General features: G+C 44.4%; 1 protein-coding gene across 4 annotated transcripts; it reads right to left on the reverse strand.

Annotated features, from left to right (window-relative positions):
* Nucleotides 1-11,475: 11,475 nt before the first annotated feature.
* LOC106343995 (protein transport protein sec31-like) lies at nucleotides 11,476-20,483 on the reverse strand. Of its 4 annotated transcripts, XM_013783363.1 has the most exons (5): nucleotides 20,217-20,483; nucleotides 19,701-19,768; nucleotides 18,924-18,985; nucleotides 16,967-18,404; nucleotides 11,538-11,674 (listed from the first exon to the last, which is right to left on the reverse strand). In XM_013783363.1, exon 4 carries the CDS (start codon nucleotides 18,402-18,404, stop codon nucleotides 17,742-17,744), a length of 663 nt encoding a protein of 220 aa, XP_013638817.1. In that variant the 5' UTR covers nucleotides 18,924-18,985; nucleotides 19,701-19,768; nucleotides 20,217-20,483; the 3' UTR covers nucleotides 11,538-11,674; nucleotides 16,967-17,741. The 4 variants fall into 4 exon arrangements, 2 of the variants coding, with proteins under 2 accessions (XP_013638817.1, XP_013638819.1); XR_001270076.1 differs by lacking the exons at nucleotides 16,967-18,404; nucleotides 18,924-18,985; nucleotides 19,701-19,768; nucleotides 20,217-20,483 and adding exons at nucleotides 12,376-12,443; nucleotides 12,519-12,576; nucleotides 12,892-13,194 and having other exon boundaries at nucleotides 11,476-11,674; XM_013783365.1 differs by lacking the exon at nucleotides 19,701-19,768.
* Between the last annotated feature and the right edge of the window lie 975 nt (nucleotides 20,484-21,458).

The following is a 21,458-nucleotide window of genomic DNA, read 5'->3' on the forward strand; positions in this document are numbered from 1 at the left end:
GCTTATTATCTAACCACACAATTCTTGACTTACTAGTTGTAGATAGCACTAAAGATACCAAAGTGGATCAACCTGTCAACTTTGTTACACTTGCTGAGAATGTTTGAAGAAACCAAAGCTGACCTCCAACCTAATTGAGCTCAACTCTGCTTGTCTTGGGGCTTGGTATACATGGGATCAGATTCTTCAAACATGTCTGGAAGGTAAAACTTTGTGTAGATTTATCACCCTCTTTCTTTCAATTTCGAATTTAGGTTTTTATATGATAAAAAAAAAATTTATATATAGTTATAGATAATAATTTAGTAAGGAATTCGAACAGGACTTGGTGGCTACAACCATTAAGGCTTGATTCACAAATAATCCTAGGATATAGGTCAAAAAGAAATGAACAGGATTTGGTGGCTAAAACTATTAAAGCTTTACTCATGGAAGCCTGTCCAATCTTGGTCAATGATCTTGCAATATAAGCAGACTTTGACTGAGAGAGAAATTAGTCGAGAGAGAGGATAGAAACTTTTGTTTACCTGCAGGTCCAGATACTTGTTTGAGCATCCTTGCATCATGTGATCGATACCCCAAGGTAAAGCCTACAATTTTATTTATGCAAGAATTGAGGTTGGTAGAGGGGATTGTCAGACATGATTTGCTAAGTTGTTGACTAGATGAACTTGGTTGCTAGACTAGGATATGGTATAATCTGCTTCTGAGATTATAACTTTCTAAGGTGTTGACTTTAAGTTTTAAATCTGTGAGTCCCTGCTGTTTTCAAACCTCTTTCAGAGAGACTGCCTGTATGTTTTGCTTGAGAACAAGCAAAAGAGTAAATTTGGGGGAGTTGATAGGTCATGGATTTGACTCACTTTTACCCATGGTTTATAAGTGTTTTAAATACTATTTATTATATTCTCGAGTCTATTTAGTATATTTATAGGATCAGGCGTGATTTGGAAGAAATTGATGATTTTGGAGCATTTTGGGAGATATTTGGAGAAAGCATCCGAGCTGACCATCGAGCACGACCATCGGTCGACATTGAAGATAAATAATCGATCGATGTTCACATTTTTGACATCGATCGACGGCGAAGCGAGCATAAGCCAATTTGGTCACAGCCGACTTAAAACCCAAGTCTTCACCAATTTACAAGATTAACCCTGACTAGTTTAACCTAATTATATAAGCTTTGCCAACATGTTAGAGGCAAAGTGTGCTTTCTTGTTTTACTATTTTCACAACAAAATGTTTTCTAGGAATTTTAGTAGATTGGAGAGAAGATCCAAAGAGATTTGTGATTGAAACTCCATTGATATCTATCTATTTATCTATGCTGTTTTTTTACCTAATTGATGTTATGAGCTTTATGGTTTAAATAGGTTATGAGGGATTAGCCCCAACTATAGATTGATAAGTTGTGATATTCATCATTAGGATTGTCATTAAAGCATGTTTCTAGTTTAGTTAGCTAGAACTTGATCTAGGAGTTTGAGATAAAGGTCATCACTTGCATCTCACCCTGAATCCATCCTAATTGATCTAAGATTGCTAGAGTAAGGCGGGAGCTGATCTAGGAAGCTTAGTGAGCACATTCAACCCGCGCGTTAAAGCTTGACCAAACGCGTCGATCAATATTCCAATCGAATAATCGGTCGACTGTTCAACAAGTGTATCAATCCATATTCCTATAGAATCATCGATCGACACTCATATCGGGTTAATAGACAAACCTAGAAAGCAAGAGCCTATCGGTTTGTTGTTGAGTGTTAAGCTCTATAATACCATGCATATAACTTGTTAGGCATCTGTAGGATTATAATCCTGATTACCTGAATAAAAACCCTAAGTCTAGCTATTTTCATCTAAGTACCAAAACCCCCAAATCAAATCAATCGAGCAACTGCCTTGCTCACAAACCTGCTTTTACATTTAATCATAATCAACCTAGCTTAATCAATCTGATTAGATTTATTAGGTTCCCTAGCTCCCTGTGAATTTGATCCCTATATACTACAACTGAACCTCTTATTTGAGAGAGTAATTCACTTCTCAGGGTAATTTGAGTGAGATCACATGACGATTTTCTTTTTATGCACTCTTTTTCATCGAACCGTTTTGCACGCTCTAATGGTAGCAACTCGAATCTTTAATGAGGACCCTCGCCGTTTGCTTCTTGTCGTGGTAGGACTCAGAGCATACTATCGCTTCTTACCCTGTTCATAGGTTAGGTATCAAGATCCGAGTGTTGCCTTAGAACTAGGAGACTTCCCCAGGATTTTTCGGGGTGGTCCCGGACCCGGAGGTTGTAGCTGGAACTTGCAAGATTAACTTTGAACATGGAGGTTTTAAGCTTTCAGAAATATGGACTCTAGAACCCGGAGATTTTCTCTTGTAACCCGGAGGTCACGTAAGGAGCTGAAGGTCGTTTTGGAGAGGCCTTTCATCTCCAACCCTTGGTGTGGGTCGTCCGTCGGTCATGTTCTTGTTTGATTGTTGGCTGGCCGGTTGGCCTTTCATCTCCAACCCTTGGTGTGGGTCGTCCGTCGGTCATGTTCTTGTTTGATTGTTGGCTGGCCGGTTGGCCTTTCATCTCCAACCCTTGGTGTGGGTCGTCCGTCGGTCATGTTCTTGTTTGATTGTTGGCTGGCCGGTTGGCCTTTCATCTCCAACCCTTGGTGTGGGTCGTCCGTCGGTCATGTTCTTGTTTGATTGTTGGCTGGCCGGTTGGCCTTTCATCTCCAACCCTTGGTGTGGGTCGTCCGTCGGTCATGTTCTTGTTTGATTGTTGGCTGGCCGGTTGGCCTTTCATCTCCAACCCTTGGTGTGGGTCGTCCGTCGGTCATGTTCTTGTTTGATTGTTGGCTGGCCGGTTGGCCTTTCATCTCCAACCCTTGGTGTGGGTCGTCCGTCGGTCATGTTCTTGTTTGATTGTTGGCTGGCCGGTTGGCCTTTCATCTCCAACCCTTGGTGTGGGTCGTCCGTCGGTCATGTTCTTGTTTGATTGTTGGCTGGCCGGTTGGCCTTTCATCTCCAACCCTTGGTGTGGGTCGTCCGTCGGTCATGTTCTTGTTTGATTGTTGGCTGGCCGGTTGGCCTTTCATCTCCAACCCTTGGTGTGGGTCGTCCGTCGGTCATGTTCTTGTTTGATTGTTGGCTGGCCGGTTGGCCTTTCATCTCCAACCCTTGGTGTGGGTCGTCCGTCGGTCATGTTCTTGTTTGATTGTTGGCTGGCCGGTTGGCCTTTCATCTCCAACCCTTGGTGTGGGTCGTCCGTCGGTCATGTTCTTGTTTGATTGTTGGCTGGCCGGTTGGCCTTTCATCTCCAACCCTTGGTGTGGGTCGTCCGTCGGTCATGTTCTTGTTTGATTGTTGGCTGGCCGGTTGGCCTTTCATCTCCAACCCTTGGTGTGGGTCGTCCGTCGGTCATGTTCTTGTTTGATTGTTGGCTGGCCGGTTGGCCTTTCATCTCCAACCCTTGGTGTGGGTCGTCCGTCGGTCATGTTCTTGTTTGATTGTTGGCTGGCCGGTTGGCCTTTCATCTCCAACCCTTGGTGTGGGTCGTCCGTCGGTCATGTTCTTGTTTGATTGTTGGCTGGCCGGTTGGCCTTTCATCTCCAACCCTTGGTGTGGGTCGTCCGTCGGTCATGTTCTTGTTTGATTGTTGGCTGGCCGGTTGGCCTTTCATCTCCAACCCTTGGTGTGGGTCGTCCGTCGGTCATGTTCTTGTTTGATTGTTGGCTGGCCGGTTGGCCTTTCATCTCCAACCCTTGGTGTGGGTCGTCCGTCGGTCATGTTCTTGTTTGATTGTTGGCTGGCCGGTTGGCCTTTCATCTCCAACCCTTGGTGTGGGTCGTCCGTCGGTCATGTTCTTGTTTGATTGTTGGCTGGCCGGTTGGCCTTTCATCTCCAACCCTTGGTGTGGGTCGTCCGTCGGTCATGTTCTTGTTTGATTGTTGGCTGGCCGGTTGGCCTTTCATCTCCAACCCTTGGTGTGGGTCGTCCGTCGGTCATGTTCTTGTTTGATTGTTGGCTGGCCGGTTGGCCTTTCATCTCCAACCCTTGGTGTGGGTCGTCCGTCGGTCATGTTCTTGTTTGATTGTTGGCTGGCCGGTTGGCCTTTCATCTCCAACCCTTGGTGTGGGTCGTCCGTCGGTCATGTTCTTGTTTGATTGTTGGCTGGCCGGTTGGCCTTTCATCTCCAACCCTTGGTGTGGGTCGTCCGTCGGTCATGTTCTTGTTTGATTGTTGGCTGGCCGGTTGGCCTTTCATCTCCAACCCTTGGTGTGGGTCGTCCGTCGGTCATGTTCTTGTTTGATTGTTGGCTGGCCGGTTGGCCTTTCATCTCCAACCCTTGGTGTGGGTCGTCCGTCGGTCATGTTCTTGTTTGATTGTTGGCTGGCCGGTTGGCCTTTCATCTCCAACCCTTGGTGTGGGTCGTCCGTCGGTCATGTTCTTGTTTGATTGTTGGCTGGCCGGTTGGCCTTTCATCTCCAACCCTTGGTGTGGGTCGTCCGTCGGTCATGTTCTTGTTTGATTGTTGGCTGGCCGGTTGGCCTTTCATCTCCAACCCTTGGTGTGGGTCGTCCGTCGGTCATGTTCTTGTTTGATTGTTGGCTGGCCGGTTGGCCTTTCATCTCCAACCCTTGGTGTGGGTCGTCCGTCGGTCATGTTCTTGTTTGATTGTTGGCTGGCCGGTTGGCCTTTCATCTCCAACCCTTGGTGTGGGTCGTCCGTCGGTCATGTTCTTGTTTGATTGTTGGCTGGCCGGTTGGCCTTTCATCTCCAACCCTTGGTGTGGGTCGTCCGTCGGTCATGTTCTTGTTTGATTGTTGGCTGGCCGGTTGGCCTTTCATCTCCAACCCTTGGTGTGGGTCGTCCGTCGGTCATGTTCTTGTTTGATTGTTGGCTGGCCGGTTGGCCTTTCATCTCCAACCCTTGGTGTGGGTCGTCCGTCGGTCATGTTCTTGTTTGATTGTTGGCTGGCCGGTTGGCCTTTCATCTCCAACCCTTGGTGTGGGTCGTCCGTCGGTCATGTTCTTGTTTGATTGTTGGCCGGTGGGCTGACCTATGCCTAGGACGGTTCGGGGGTGTTACACGTAGGTTCTTTTTTAGAACCTGAGATCATATTTGGACCCGGAAGTTATGTGGGAGTCCGGAGGCTATCCTTTGGATCCTGAGATCTCATCACGAACCCGGAGGCTATATGGGAACCCGGAAGTTCTCATAGATCCGGAGATCTTTATCAAGAATTTGGAGGTTACATGGGAACTCGGAGGTTTTCCTTTTGGATCCCGAGATCGTGTTTGGAACCCAAAGGTTCTAGATTATGGGATCGTATTTGGAACCCGAAGGTTCTCCTTTAGATCCTGAGATTGTATTTGAGCTTGGAGGTTACGTGGGAGCCCGGAGGCTCTCCTTTGGATCATGGGATCTCATCACCAACCTGGAGGCTATATGAGAACCCGGAAGTTCTCCTTTAGATCCGGAGATCTTTATCTAGAACCCTGAGGTTACATGGTAACCCGAAGGTTTTCCTTTTGGATTATGAGATCATGTTTGGAACCCAGTGTTGGGGAAAAAAATACTCAGGTATCATTTTCCTCCGGACACCAGGCAGGACCCTGACCTCCGGGAACGCTCCAGGTCCCCGCTACCGGGTACCCAGGGATCGGTCCCAGGGACCACCCCCTGCTCCAAGAAATGACAAATTTTCGATACGGAGAACCTTCCATATTTCTGAATATGGAAGACTTCCACCTACTCCAACCGACAAGAACCGACCTAAAAACAACTATATAAGGGGAACCCAAACCCTAGAAAAGGGGATTGCCACTTTTAGACTTAGAGACTAGGCTTAGACGGCTAGGGTTAGGGTTCTTACCCAATATCTTGTAATCCTTGCTTGTTCTATTCAATAAAGATCTCTTCAAGTCTCTTTCTTTTTTACTACTCTCAAATCCTTATGAAATACCTTCAAACTAACTCAAGATACCAGCTTATCCATCGTTCCGTAGTACCCACAAAGATCCTACACAAAAATCCCCTAACACATATCATCTCCGTACCCCTTCATGAAATGGTCCATGGATATAGTAGGACCACTAGTATCCTCAGGACCAGCTCAGCTGTGATTCCTTCTGGTGTTAACAGACTACTTTACCAAGTGGATCGAAGCCGAGACATATCAAAAGATCATCGCCACCACGGTAACGAGCTTCATTTGGAAAAACGTCATATGTCGGCACGGTTTACCCTACGAAATAGTAACCAACAACAGACTGCAATTTATCTCGAAAATATTCACGGAATTCTGCAACAAGTGGAAGATCAAGATTAAGGCCGCAAGCCCCTGATACCCAAAGTGTAACGGACACGCCGAAGCTGCAAACAAAACCATAATGAACGATCTCAAGAAAAAACTCGACCTCAAAAAAGAAAGGTGGAGCGAAGAGCTGCCCGGCGTTCTCTGGGCTTGTCGAACGACCCCTCACACAGCAACCCAAGAGACTCCATTTTCACTATCTTATGGGGTCGAGGCCGTAATACCAGCAGATAACGAGGTCCAGAGCCAGCGACGCAGGGTGTGCCCAAAAGACACCGAGTTCAACGAAGAACTACTGATCGATCAACTGGATATGATCGAAGAACAGCGAGAGAGAGCGGCAATACACATACAAAATTACCAACAAGCCGCGTCGTGTTACTATGACGCTAATGTAAGAAATCACGCATTCTCCGTCGGTGACCTAGTCCTTCAAAAAGTATTCGACGTAACAAAGGAACCAAAAGCAGGAAAATTAGAAACTAGGTGGGAAGGACCATACAAAGTAACCAAAGAGATCCGAACCGGAGTCTACGAGCTAGAAAAATGCAAAATTGGGCGCTCCGAAATGAGACCTTGGAAAGCATACAATTTAAAGAAATACTACAAGTAATAAAAACCCGAAACTCGATCTCATCGATCAAGCTTCGAGCTGGGAGGCTACCGACATCTATAACTCAGTAAAACGAAATAGAACTACGAATAGGCTTGATCCCTCTAAAAGGGTACGTAGGCAGCTCAGCACCGAGCGCAGCCCAAACAACCCAACAAATCTCTCACTTTCTACCTGGGCAACTCAACTCTGAACACAGCCCAGCCATTCAATCACACTCTTAGGCCGTATAAAGGCCCACGAAGCAGATTCCTGATCAGTTTCTGCTCTACACCTTCTAAAGGATAAAATAGCAAGCTTAATGAAGCCAAAAACAAATCAAACATACGATTAGAAAGGTATTAACCCAATAATCCGTTGAAGACATATAAATCTTTTCACAACAACAACAAAACACAAAAGGAAAAGTTTAACATAACAAAATACAAACACAAAGCAAACAATATGATCAACCTTCGCCTCAGTCCTGATTGCTCGAATCCCCGGAAATCTGAGGAAGGTCAAGGCGACTAAGAGAGGGGTCCGACACCGAAGCCAAACCATAATCAACATCGAGCGAGACCTCCTGGCATTTAAGACGTTCCAATTCTTCTTCGAGCTCGTAATCAGCCTTGCTGTACACGGTCAAGGCTTCAATCCGAGCTCGCACCTACTGCAAACAAATCTTCGCAGCCGTTTCATCCTTCTTCTTCTACAACTTAGTCTTCACTGCAGCCAAGATCGCCTCATATTCTCGAGTAAGAGAGCAACGAGCAAGATGGCACTCATTGTGAGCTGCCGCGCCGCGACCTTTGAGCTCTCGCCTATGTTTTTCTTTCACCGAGTCGAGATCGCTCTGAATCGCAACTTTCTCCACCTCAGCGGCAGCCAACTTCCCCTTCAATTCCTCAACCTCCGCCTCACGCTGCTGCTCTTTCACCCGAGCCGCCTCCAACTCACCCCGAAGCTGTTGAATTGTGAGAAGATGACCCCCGATCACCTCTTTGCTTGGAAAATCAGCCAGTTGTTTCTCCATCAAAGCAGCGTATTCATTGCTCGCCTCCATAGCCTAAATTAAAAAAGAAATTGTCATTCTGTCCAACAAAACTCCAATGAATCGATGAACTCGGATCCACATAATTGATATCCTCAAGGACTCGACGTCGATTTTGATGGATCGATGAATTGACGTCATCATCTCGAGGTCGATCGCCGACTGAACCGGTTGAATTGTTCGGCGTTGTTCGGGCCCCGTCAACAAGAACGGCGATCACTACCGGTCTAACCACGAGGCCGGGAGACTGAGCCTGCGACCTAGATCTAAGCACCGGCCCCTGTCGGGGTTTCCGAGCTCGTTCCGACGACCCGACCTCAAAGGACGCATCAGGGCGGTCAAGCAAAACTTCCTGCTCCCTCGTCCCTGAACGAAACTGATTTTGAAAGCCTTAGGAGGCAGAAATACGTAAATAATCTAACCTAGGTTTAATAGAAAGAACCAACTTACTCTTATTTCGACGACCCCTCCCTGGTCGAACAGGAGCCGCTAGCCCGATAGGAGTAGCACGATTTTTCCCTGGAGGAAGGGAATAGGTAGCTCGAATTCGCTCTACAGTAAATTCAAGCCACCGAGGGTTACCTCTATGCAGAGTAGCAATCAGTCCACGAAGCTCGGGAGTCATAGGCGCGGAACCAAAAGGCTCTACAAATGAGTAGCGACAGATTTAGGACGCTAAAAAGCCATTAAAAAGAAAGCTTCATTCATAAAAAAATGCGACCTCTTACCAATCTCATCGGACCACTCCCTAGGGATTCTGTTGATATTGAAGTCGCCGACTTACGCCGCATTTATTTTAGAAACAAAGAATTTCTCTCTCCACAGGTCATCTCTGTTAGGAATGCCGTCTATAATGGAACAACCGGCGCGAGGAGCGAGAATCATCGTACCCAGAAAGCCGTTGTTTCGCTTTATTGTGAACAACTGCTTCAACTCCCGGAGACCAAATTCGAGACCCTCCTCCCTAGCTCGGACCACGAAGTCAAGAAGTAGCGAAAGAAATTGGGACTCATCTGAGCAAAAGCCATCCCAAGCTCCGCTAGCGCCTCCAGGAGAAGCGAGGAAGAGGGAACGATAAACCATCATCCTTGAAATGCGACGTGCAGGCCCCACAATACCCGAGCCAAACAGTCTCCGGAGTCTCGCCATATGGAAGTTCGACTTCGACGGCATAATCGACTACCCAAAGTTCGTAGATAACATCGATGTCCTCCCCTTTGAGAATTGTCGGAAGATGAGGGCCAAACTTTTCAGTTGCCATAGTTCAAAAGCACGTAGAAAGATCAAGAGAAAATCGACGATAAAGAGAACAGAGTTGTCGTGTTGAAGAAGACGATACACTCAGCAAAAAAGATATATAAATATATACTCGGAAAAAACGGTTCCCGAAAAGGTTAATAATAACTGGCCACGAACGATCGATCTCAGCCACACGATTCGAAAAATGGCCGGCAAGTCAAATCAAGCCGATACACGTGTTATTCCACTCCTAGAGAATTGCGACGACGCTGGAGTATTTCATTAATAAGTTCTCACCCTTTTGGTTTCCCAATAAACCAAAAAGGCTGGGGGACAAATGTTGGACCCAATTTCGGTCCATAAATCAAATGGGCCAGCAACGGTCAAGGCCGCACGACGCGAAACGAGTAAGAGGCCCATTATGAGCTTTCCGAAGATATGGAATATCTGAAGATCTAGATAACGGTTACGGAGATCGCGGAGTCGATCCACTATAAGAAGAGATTGACGCAAACAAAGGAGGAGAAGGAGAAAACCCTAGAGAGAGCTATACACACACATCGACCTTATTTCACCTAGTTTTAAGTCTTTTCTCTTATCGATCTCATTTTTAACGTTCGATCTCATTTCACTTATTGTATTCGATCTTATTCATCAATAAATCCATCTTTGCCTACTGTTATCTGATTACATCGTTGTGTTCTAAAGATATCGTTGCGTACATCATCTTTTCTTCCCCAGATTAAACTCTCGGTCACTATTAAATACTTAGTTTGGATTTTAGGATAACAGTCGGGACCGCGAGGTTTTAAACCGACCTTACTTAGAATTTTCTTAAGTCTTAAGCTTTTGTAAAATATCTAAGTATAAAATAATATTAAGAAGTGTGTGGAATGTTGTAGAAAACCTAAGGATGAAGTAACTTAGGAATGAAGTACTTCATGTTGAAGTAACTTCGTAGATAGGAAAAGATCTGAGCCGTTAGATCGGTTTGATCTGAGCCGTCCATTGACGAGGTGGATGTGTATATAAGGAGGCTGGATCCTCATTTGTAAGATATCAAGTTTCTAATAAGAAATCACTTCATAAGCTCTGACCTCTCTCTAAAAACGTCACTCTCTCTCTCTCTCTCTCTAAGTACTGATCGAGTTGTCCGAAAGGCTGACTTAGCAAATCATAAGGGTGAAAGGTGCTAAGGCCGCACGTCCTGATTGCTGTGAAGAAATCAGTCCGTGACAGTTGGTATCAGAGTGGAGTTACGACCCAGACAAAGGGAGACTATGTCCGATTGAAGAAAATGGCTAAGGGAGATAAACTTAAAGAAGTGAGCTTGCAGTCCGGCGTCGAGGAGCGCGGACGGGAGGCTACGTCCACACGTGCTGGCACCCAGCGGGAAAAACATGTTTCTCGTGAGGCTTTGGGTGTGCCTGTGGGTGAGATTGGTGAGAAGCTCGAGAGGGTCGAGCATACCGTCACCGAGCTGGAGAGTGTTATGTTCGGTGGGCTTGAGGAGGTCAAGCAAAATGCTGCCGACTTGGACTCTCGGTTCATTCGGCTCGAGGAGTTGGTGACGGGATCCATGCAGGCTTTGCGTGATGACATCGAGGGGATGAAGGAACGCTTTACTGTGGTGGAGGAGGACGTCGCGTTGGTCAAGAGGGCAAGCGTGAATGCTGGAGCCGTTGGAGGAACCAATATTGGTAAGGTTGAATTTCTGAAACCAAACCGGTTCAACGGTGTGCGGGATGCCAAGGAGGTCGATAATTTCCTTTAGCAGATGGAGATATACTTCGACAATCTCAACTTGGTGGCTGAGAATGCGAAGGTGAAGGCCGCGACGTCCTACCTGTCGGACACGGCCATGCTGTGGTGGCGAAGGAAGCATTCTGAGATCGAGCAAGGGACATGCTGGATGGATACTTGGGATAATTTCAAGAAAGAGTTGAAGCGGCTGTTCTACCCGGAGAACGTCGTGTATGAGGCCCGCAAAAAGTTGAGGGAACTTCGACAGTGTGGCTCGATCCGGAACTACATGAAGGAGTTCACAACGCTTGTGACACCCCCGATCATAGAAGACCGGAAATGACACCGTCGTTGTTCCCCGAAGGTCGATCCGAGGTTCCCAGAATAATTCCGATCACTTTAGATCAACAAACTGAGAACACCGACGCTCCTATCGGATATCACTCTAGGCTTTTCAACCCGACAAGCAATACTCGATAATTGGTTTGTCCCAGACAAGGACTAATATCATGTGAGAACTAGTAGTTTATAAAACATCATTTATATTTTATTTATTTATTTTAAACATTTTACAAACTGTTATAGTTTTATCCTGCGGCCTATCGCCCAACAACATTTTACATTAAGTATACATCAAAAGGTTCTTTGCAAGGACAACAAAAACTACCGCTGATTACGCCGGTACTTCTAGTCCAAAAGAGAAAAGTGTCTCCCGCCTAATGGTTACCTGCACACACGAATGAGTTGTGAGTAACAAATACTAAGTGAATCTAGAATCACAACACAACAAATCAACACAAGCAATCACAATAATGCATTAGTATGATCATTCAAGTACTAGTACATAATCACTATGAATATCTTCCTATACATCGCTCCATATCACCCGCCTTAACTCATAATTATATATATATATATTTATAGGCATATGCTAAACCCGAAACCACAAAAGGCTAAGAGCTTAGCGGGTAATAAAAATAATTAAAAATAATTAAAATTCATCTCCTTCGGATAATCACTTGGTGAACACCCGACACTGGATCGTCACCGAGTACACGGCCCTAGTCTGCAATACCGTAACTCCGTGTCTTCGTACAGCTTGAAACGTCACGTGAACCACGTACGATCAAGCGACGGCTATTCATATTACGGTGATATTTAGGTAGCGAGTATTGACCAAGACTTCATATGAATATTACTTACATACTTAACTATATGAATGCATATCAGATTAGTACTTAGACACATATACAAGTCACACATAAACCTCCATGAACACTTATGAGTATTTCGTAAGAGTTCACACGAGTTAAACTCTTCACAAATTTTTAAGAATAATTAGACAACACCTAGCCATTCATGACTATTGACTGCAGATAAATCATGCTACACTCATACATGATTTATTATCCAACTATCTAGACTCACCATAAAATAAGTCTTGAAACCGAAATTTAAGAAAGCTTGGAACTGATCTCGAACAAGCTGAAAGGAACCTGAGAATGGACAACGTTCATTACGGTTACTAGGTTTTCTGATCACCACATCCAAACCACTTCATTACAGCTTACCAAAGGAGTACACAGGTACAAGGACGAACTGGAGTGAGACAGTAAGACTAGCAAGCAGCTGACAAAACAGAACACAAGTACTAGCTTTAGATACTTAGTTCGGTTCTGAAGAAGAATTTTAAATAAGATCTTATCAGCTCGATTCAGAACAAGGTTTATCAGTTCAGATCAAGTGAAGTTCACCATGATAAGATCAGTTCAGATTAAATCAAACTAGTCATAAAACATGAGCTAATTATTCCAGCAACTGATTTAATCTAAAATATGTAAAACTGAAACGATGAAGCTTAAACAACTGATCCATGATAACAGCTTAGCTGATCAATATCTGATTCTGATCAAGACTTGACTGAGGCAAGAAGATTAAGCTTACCACAACAACTGATGCACAGAAGAACTCACTTGATCCTCCCCCTTACACTGAACCTGCTACTGAACTTCTGATATTCTATACAGCAAGGAACTGAGATAGAGGATGAAAGAAAGTCTTCCAAGGTCTTGTCTATTTTTCCCTGATTTTTCCTCTGATTTTTTTCTTCACTTTTTCTCTTCTTTCTCACTGTTTTCTCTTGCAATTTTTTTTCTTCTTTCTCTGATCAGTTTGATCACGACAAGGAGAGAGGGGAAAGGAAGAGTAATTATTTGATGTCAAGCTAAGTGGCTTGAGGTACTCCAGACTTGGTGAACATATGACAGCTGGCAACTTGATTCATAATCATCAACTAAGCAGCTCGCTAATTCCTTCCTTTGAAGAAATCCCAGCCACATAATTTAATTTTAATTAATTAAGCAAGCAAGCACACTGCTTGTGACAATCATGTGGTTTTTTTTTTTTTTTATATGAAGGTCATTACACTCTTTCCGTCTCAAAAGAATTCGTCCCCGAATTCTGAAAATATAACTGTGCACACTTCACTGGACGAGTGGGGTATCTGAGAAGAACTCTGGGTAATCAGCTCTGAACTTATCCTCATCCTCCCATGTGACAATAATTCTCTGACCCTTTCCCCAATATACTTGAACTTGAGAAATATCTCGGTTCCTCAATCTCTTGAAACGACATTCGCCTATCCGCAGAGGACCTTCAGGATATGTGAGGTTTGGTTGCTAGTTCTCTGGTTGTTGCGGCTCGACCATATTGGGATCTGGTATATGCTTACGCAACATCGATACATGAAATACTGGATTCATAGGCATATCGGATGGAAGTTCAAGTCGGTAGGCTACTTCTCCAACTTTAGCAACAACTCGGTAAGGACCTATGTAACGGGTTACTAACTTCCCAACTTATCCGAATCTTTCCTTTCCTTTCTGTGCAGCTACCTTTAAGAAGACTAAATCATTTACTGCAAAGCTGACTTCTCTTCTACCGCGATCTGCATACTTCTTTTGACGATCTTGAGCCTTCTTCATATTTGCTTGAATCACTCTTACTTTTTCAGCAGCCTCATCTACAATTTCTGGACCAAGCATTCTTCGCTCACCAACTTCTGCCCAACACACTGGTGTTCTACAAGGTCGACCATATAGTGCTTCATACGATGACATTCCGATGCTCGAGTGGTAGCTATTGTTGTAGGAAAACTCTATCAGCGGCAGACACTTATCCCACAGACCATTCCATTCAAGAATACACAACCTTAACAGATCTTCTAGGGTTCTGATTGTTCTTTCGGTTTGACCATCGGTTTCTGGATGAAACGCAGTACTCATGTGCAAATCAGTTCCCAAAGCTTGTTGAAAAGCTCGCCAAAATTTAGCAGTAAAGCGCGGGTCTCGGTCTGATACTATATTTGCTGGTACCCCATGAACCTTTACAATTTCTTTCAAGTACAACTCTGCTAACGTCTCCACTTTGTCTGTGAGTTTCATCGGTAAGAAATGAGCAGATTTGGTAAGACGATCGACAATTACCCAAATTGCAACATTCCCACGGCCTGGCGCTCTAGGTAAACCAGAAATAAAGTCCATCGCCACGGCATCCCATTTCCATTCAGGGATTGGTAGACTTTGAAGTAAGCCACTTGGAACTTGATGTTCGGCCTTTATTTGTTGGCAAGCCTGACACTGAGAAACCCACGTTGCTACATCTCTCTTCATTCCGGGCCAGTGGTAATTCCTTCTAATATCTCGATACATCTTCGTGCTTCCGGGATGGATGCTCAAAAGAGAATGGTGTGCGGTTCTTAAAATCTCTTCTCGAAGTCCTTCTGCTTTCGGAACGGTTACTCGACCATTGAGTAACAAGGTTCCATCACTCGCAACTTGATATCCACCAAAATTGCCTTCAATCAACTGCTCTCGGATCTTTTTCAGGTTAACATCTCTTATTTGACATTCTCGGATACGAGCAAGTAAACTGGCTTGGCTCACTGCTTGTAATCCGAAAGGTTCTCCTTCCTCACCTTCTAAGGTAGCCAAACCAATCATCTTGAATTCTGTTTCAAGGTTCTGGAGTTCCTTTTCGATATCCACATCAACTTTCCTTCTGCTCAAAGCATCAGCAACCACATTTGCTTTTCCTGGATGGTATAAAATATGCATGTCGTAGTCAGCTACAAACTCCATCCATCGTCTTTGCCTTAGGTTCAAATCAGGTTGAGTGAAAAGATATTTAAGGCTTTTATGGTCAGTGAACACTTGGATCTTCTCACCATACAAATATGATCGCCAAATTCGAAGTGCAAACACAACAGCGGCCATCTCCAAATCATGTGTCGGATAGTTTACCTCATGCTTCCTTAGTTGCCTTGATGCATAGGTGATTACCCTATCATCTTGCATCAGCACACAACCTAAACCAACATGAGATGCATCTGTATACACTGTATACGGTTGGCCAGGCTTAGGCAAAGCTAAGATAGGTGCAGAGGTTAAAGCTTCCTTCAACTTATCAAACGCTTCTTTGGTTTCTGTACTCCACTCATAGGCGACACCTTTGCCAGTTAGAAGAGTCAACGGCTTCGATATGCTTGCAAACCCTTGAACAAACTTCCGGTAATAGCCAGCCAATCCAAGGAAACTTCGAATCTCGGTAACACAAGTTGGACGCGGCCATTCTTTAATAGCAGCTATCTTTTCTGGATCAACAGCAACTCCTTGTTCTGACACTCGATGTCCTAAGAATCCAACTTCTCTCTTCCAGAAACGACACTTACTGAGCTTTGCAAAAAGCTTTTGATCTCGTAGACGGTCGAGAACCATGCGTAGAAGCTCCTCGTGTTCTTCCGCACTTCGAGAATATATGAGAATGTCATCAATGAATATGATAACAAACACGTCCAAGTAATCTCGAAATACGTCATTCATCAAACGCATAAAGGCAACTGGAGCATTGGTAAGACCAAAAGGTATTACTACGAACTCGAATTGTCCATAGCGCGTCCTAAAAGCAGTCTTCATAATGTCTGTCTCGGAAATCGAAATTTGATGATAACCTGAAGTCAGATCAATCTTCGAAAACCAACTTGCACCTTGAAACTGATCTAAAAGCTCATCAATTCTTGGAAGTGGATACTTGTCTTTAATGGTCATGTTGTTGATTCCACGATAATCAATACATAACCGCATACTTCCGTCTTTCTTCTTTACGAACAGCACAGGCGCTCCCCACGGTGATGAACTAGGACGAATGAAACCTTTCTCTAGAAAATCAGCTAACTGTTGCTTCAATTCAGTGAGTTCAGATGGAGCCATTCGGTACGGTGCCTTATCTATTGCAGCTGATCCAGATTCTAAAGTTATACTAAAAGGGTTATTTCTGGACGGTGGTAATCCCTCTAATGCCTTAAACACGTCTTCGTATTCTCGGACTATGGGGATGTCTTCTAAGTTCTGCTCTTTCTCATCGTCTCATTGCCCAGCAATTAAGGTAACTAGATACACTTCTTCATTCTGTTTCAGAAGGTTCTCTACTCTCAAGGCTGAAACTAGCGACACTCCAACACTCGGTACAATGCCATGGTAAGCTAAAGAGGGTTGGGTATCTCTTTCAAAGAAAATCTTCCCTCGACCACAATCGAGATGAGCTCGGTAACTAGACAGCCAATCCATTCCTATGATGACCTCGTACCGCTCTAAAGGAAGTATTAACAAATGGGCCGGAAAAACCATGCCTTGGATAGTGATCGGAACTTCTAAGATGCAGCCTTCGGTTTCAAGAACTTGATCACCGGGAGTTAAAACAGGAATATTTAAATTCACCTTAGCTAATTCTCCCTTGAGTCTAGACGCTACTTCGGGAGCTACAAAACTATGTGTTGCTCCCGAATCGAACAAGATATGGGCTGAATTTCCACCCACAGCCAAAGTACCTATATATATAATTGACTTCAAGTTAAATTAATAATTCAACCATTCACATAGCATTTTTTTTTTAATCTACTAATGCACCGATCAATTTCTTTTTAAAGATATCACACAACACTCAATAGGATAAGAAAATAAACCTGTGATAGGACCCTTCGGTGGTCCCGGTGGTCCAGGTTACTCTAAGGCATAGGCCCTACCAGAAATGGCCTGACGCTTCGCTGGTGGTATGGGAAAGGGTAAAGGGGAACGAGATGATCCAGCCTGTGGAGCTCGTGGTGCATCTGAAGATGTAGGATGGGTACGAGGACAATATGTTGCGTAATGTCCTCGCTCTCCACACGTGAAGCAAGTAACACTGGGTGGTACCGCCGGCCTGTATTGTCCTCCATTCGGACATTCTCTAGCTATATGGCCCCTCTGGCCACAACCAAAGCAAGTTTGAGTTCTCTGACGATGTCCTCCTGAACGTCCTCCACGAACTACTCTGCCTCTATGACCTCGATGCATCATGGACGGAGACGGTCGCTGACTCTGAGTAGCCTGGCGTCGTATTTCTGCGGAATGACTCGACGATGCCCGTTCCGCGATGATAGCTTCTTCTACATTCACTGCTCGCTCCACCAAGTCAGAAAGTCTACCAAACTCAACAGCTTCAAGACGGCTCCTAATGTATGGACTAAGTCCTCGAAGGAACTTCCTGATAATCATAGGCTCGTCTTCCTGACCGTAGTGAACGTAACGCTTTAGACGGGTGAACTCTGATTCGTACCTTCTAACAGAATTATCTCCATGTACCAACGCCATGAACTGAGCCTCAAGACGATCTCTAGCCTCTGGTGGAAAATACTTCCGCTGAAATGCTTGACGAAAGTCTGACCAAGTAGTTGTCACATTACCAAGGTAGCAGTCTACTCACAACCACCAGCTCAATGCATCCTTCTCCAAGTAGTACACAGCCACATCTTTCTTGAACTCATCCTGACAGCGAGTCGCCCGAAAGTTTCCTTCAAGGTTATGTAACCATGCATCAGCCTCGAACGGATCAGTCTCTCCTCGGTAGTGTCTAGTACCAAAGTTCTTCATGAGCATAACAATCTTCAAGAAGCCTGGATGTGACGTGGTAGGTACCGGAGCTGGCTGCGCACGCTGTGCATTAAGAGCTTGATGTTGTAAGTTTACCATCTCCGCCATCAATTCTAGAAGTGCCACTATCTCTGGATCAGTTGGCGCTGGCGCTGGCGCAGGTTGTGCTGCTGGTGGTGCTTCAGCATGGACGTGTGGAACATCTTCTGCGGCAGCAGCATGAGCGGCAGGATGATCGGCAGGATGATCATGAACAACATCGACCTCTATATCTGTGTAATACGGATCTGGTGACCCAGGCATCGGCATTTGAAGTGGAATATACTCATGTGAATCCTCAGATGGATCAGACTCAAAGCTAGAGCCCGAAGGTGTAACCTCAAAGCTAGGGGTCGGAAGTGGTGCCGGAGTAGATGGCGGTGAAGAGTCTGGAGATGAGGAAATAGGTACCGGTAGATAAGCTCCACCACGTCTGGCCTGTCTCGGTGGCATCTGCAAGGAAAGATCATGGTAAGTTTCTACCCAGTTCTATCTATTTCTAAAAGAAGGAACAAACCAGCATATACTAATTATCCTTGCGACACATTTTGACTCGAAAAATATTTGAAACAAGTCCCATTCAAGCATCTATAACAATGCTCTGATACCACCTTTGTGACACCCCCGATCATAGATGACCGGAAATGACACCATCGTTGTTCCCCGAAGGTCGATCCGAGGTTCCCAGAATAATTACGATCACCTTACATCAACAAACTGAGAACACCGACGCTCCTATCGGATATCACTCTAGGCTTTTCAACCCGACAAGCAATACTCGATAGTTGGTTTGTCCCGGACAAGGGCTAATATCATGTGAGAACTAGTAGTTTATAAAACATCCTTTATACCTTATTTATTTACTTTAAACATTTTACAAATCGTTATAGTTTTATCCTGCGGCCTATCGTCCAACAACGTTTTACAGTAAATATACATCAAAAGGTTCGTTGCAAGGACAACAAAAACTACCGCTGATTACGCCGTTCCTTCTAGTCCAAAAAAGAGAAAAGTGTCTCCCGCCTAATGGTTACCTGCACACACAAATGAGTCGTGAGTAACAAATACTCAGTGAATCTAGAATCACAACACAAGAAATCAACACAAGCAATCACAATAATGCATTAGTATGATCATTCAAGTACTAGTACATAATCACTATGAATCTCTTCCTATACATCGCTCCATATCACCCGCCCTTAACTCATAATTATATATATATATATATATATATATATATATTTATAGGCATATGCTAAACCCGAAACCACAAAAGGCTAAGAACTTAGCGGGTAATAAAAATAATTAAAAATAATAATTCATCTCCTTCGGATAATCACTTGATGAACACCCGACACTGGATCGTCACCCAGTACACGGCCCTAGTCTGCAATACCGTAACTCCGTGTCTTCATACAGCTTGAAACGTCACGTGAACCACGTACGATCAAGCGACGGCTCTTCATATTACGGTGATATTCAGGTAGCGAGTATTGACCAAGACTTCATATGAATATTACTTACATACTTAACCATATGAATGCATATCAGATTAGTACTTAGAAACAAATACAAGTCACACATAAACCTCCATGAACACTTATGAGTATTTCGTAAGAGTTCACACGAGTTAAACTCTTCACAAATTTTTAAGAATAATTAGACAACACCTAGCCATTCATGACTATTGACTGCAGATAAATCATGCTACACTCATACATGATTTATTATCCAACTATCTAGACTCACCTTAAAATAAGTCTTGAAACCGAAATTTAAGAAAGCTTGGAACTGATCTCGAACAAGCTGAAAGGAACCTGAGAATGGACAACGTTCATTACGGTTACTAGGTTTTCTGATCACCACATCCAAACCACTTCATTACAGCTTACCAAAGGAGTACACAGGTACAAGGACGAACTGGAGTGAGACAGTAAGACTAGCAAGCAGCTGACAAAACAGAACACAAGTACTAGCTTTAGATACTTAGTTCGGTTCTGAAGAAGAATTTTAAATAAGATCTTATCAGCTCGATTCAGAACAAGGTTTATCAGTTCAGATCAAGTGAAGTTCACCATGATAAGATCAGTTCAGATTAAATCAAACTAGTCATAAAACATGAGCTAATTATTCCAGCAACTGATTTAATCTAAAATATGTAAAACTGAAACGATGAAGCTTAAACAACTGATCCATGATAACAGCTTAGCTGATCAATATCTGATTCTGATCAAGACTTGACTGAGGCAAGAAGATTAAGCTTACCACAACAACTGATGCACAGAAGAACTCACTTGATCCTCCCCCTTACACTGAACCTGCTACTGAACTTCTGATATTCTATACAGCAAGGAACTGAGATAGAGGATGAAAGAAAGTCTTCCAAGGTCTTGTCTATTTTTCCCTGATTTTTCCTCTGATTTTTTTCTTCACTTTTTCTCTTCTTTCTCACTGTTTTGTCTTTGCCATTTTTTTTTCTTCTTTCTCTGATCAGTTTATTGACGACAAGGAGAGAGGGGAAAGGAAGAGTAATTATTTGATGTCAAGCTAAGTGTCTTGAGTTACTCCAGACTTGGGGAACATATGACAGCTGGCAACTTGATTCATAATCATCAACTAAGCAGCTCACTAATTCCTTCCTTTGAAGAAATCTCTCCCAGCAACATAATTTAATTTTAATTAATTAAGCAAGCAAGCACACTGTTTGTGACTATCATGTGTTTTTTTTTATTTATATGAAAGTCATTACAACGCTCATGCTTCAGATTCCAAACATGACCGCGGAGGATCTTGTGTTCTACTTCACCGATTGGCTGCAAGCTTGGGCCAAGCAAGAGTTGCAGCGTCGGGGAGTCAAGACGGTGGACGAAGCCATTGTGGTGGCTGAGTCGCTGACTGACTTCCGCACCTCTGGTCCGTTCGAGTCCTCAAAGAAGAAGGAGCAGGTCGTGGCCAAAGGTGGGGGAGCGAGACGGGATACTGCCCGGCCATCCAACTCAAGGAGTTTTGAGAGGGGTGCTCGTCGGGAAGACTTCGAGGCGAGGAAGAAGTCCTTCGTTCATAAGGGAGGATGCTTTGTGTGCAAGGGGCCACATGCGTTGAAGGACTGTCCGAAGATAGGATCCTTGTCTGCAATCATGGAGAGTCGGGACACCGAGACTCCTGAAGAGGAACCGGGAAAGATGGGGTCGTTACAGCTATTGTACGCCCTGACGGCTAACCCGGTAGTTAAGCCGACGAGCAAGGGGCTCATGTACGTGGAAGCTCGGATCAACGATAAGCCGACCCGAGTGATGGTGGACACGGGTGTAACACCCCCGAACCGTCCTAGGCATAGGTCAACCCACCGGCCAACAATCAAACAAGAACATGACCGACGGACGACCCACACCAAGGGTTGGAGATGAAAGGCCAACTGGCCAGCCAACAATCAAACAAGAACATGACTGACCGTCCAACCCAACACCATGGTCCGGAAGCGCTACGTGACGGGTTAGGGACGATCCG

The sequence above is a fragment of the Brassica oleracea genome, chromosome C5 (assembly GCF_000695525.1).
Source record: "Brassica oleracea var. oleracea cultivar TO1000 chromosome C5, BOL, whole genome shotgun sequence".
Lineage (NCBI taxonomy): Eukaryota > Viridiplantae > Streptophyta > Magnoliopsida > Brassicales > Brassicaceae > Brassica > Brassica oleracea.

What these genes read in the sequence shown, in the direction of transcription:
- LOC106343995 (XM_013783365.1), bottom strand. Translation starts at nt 18,404, where the DNA reads ATGCCACCGAGACAGGCCAGACGTGGTGGAGCTTATCTACCGGTACCT.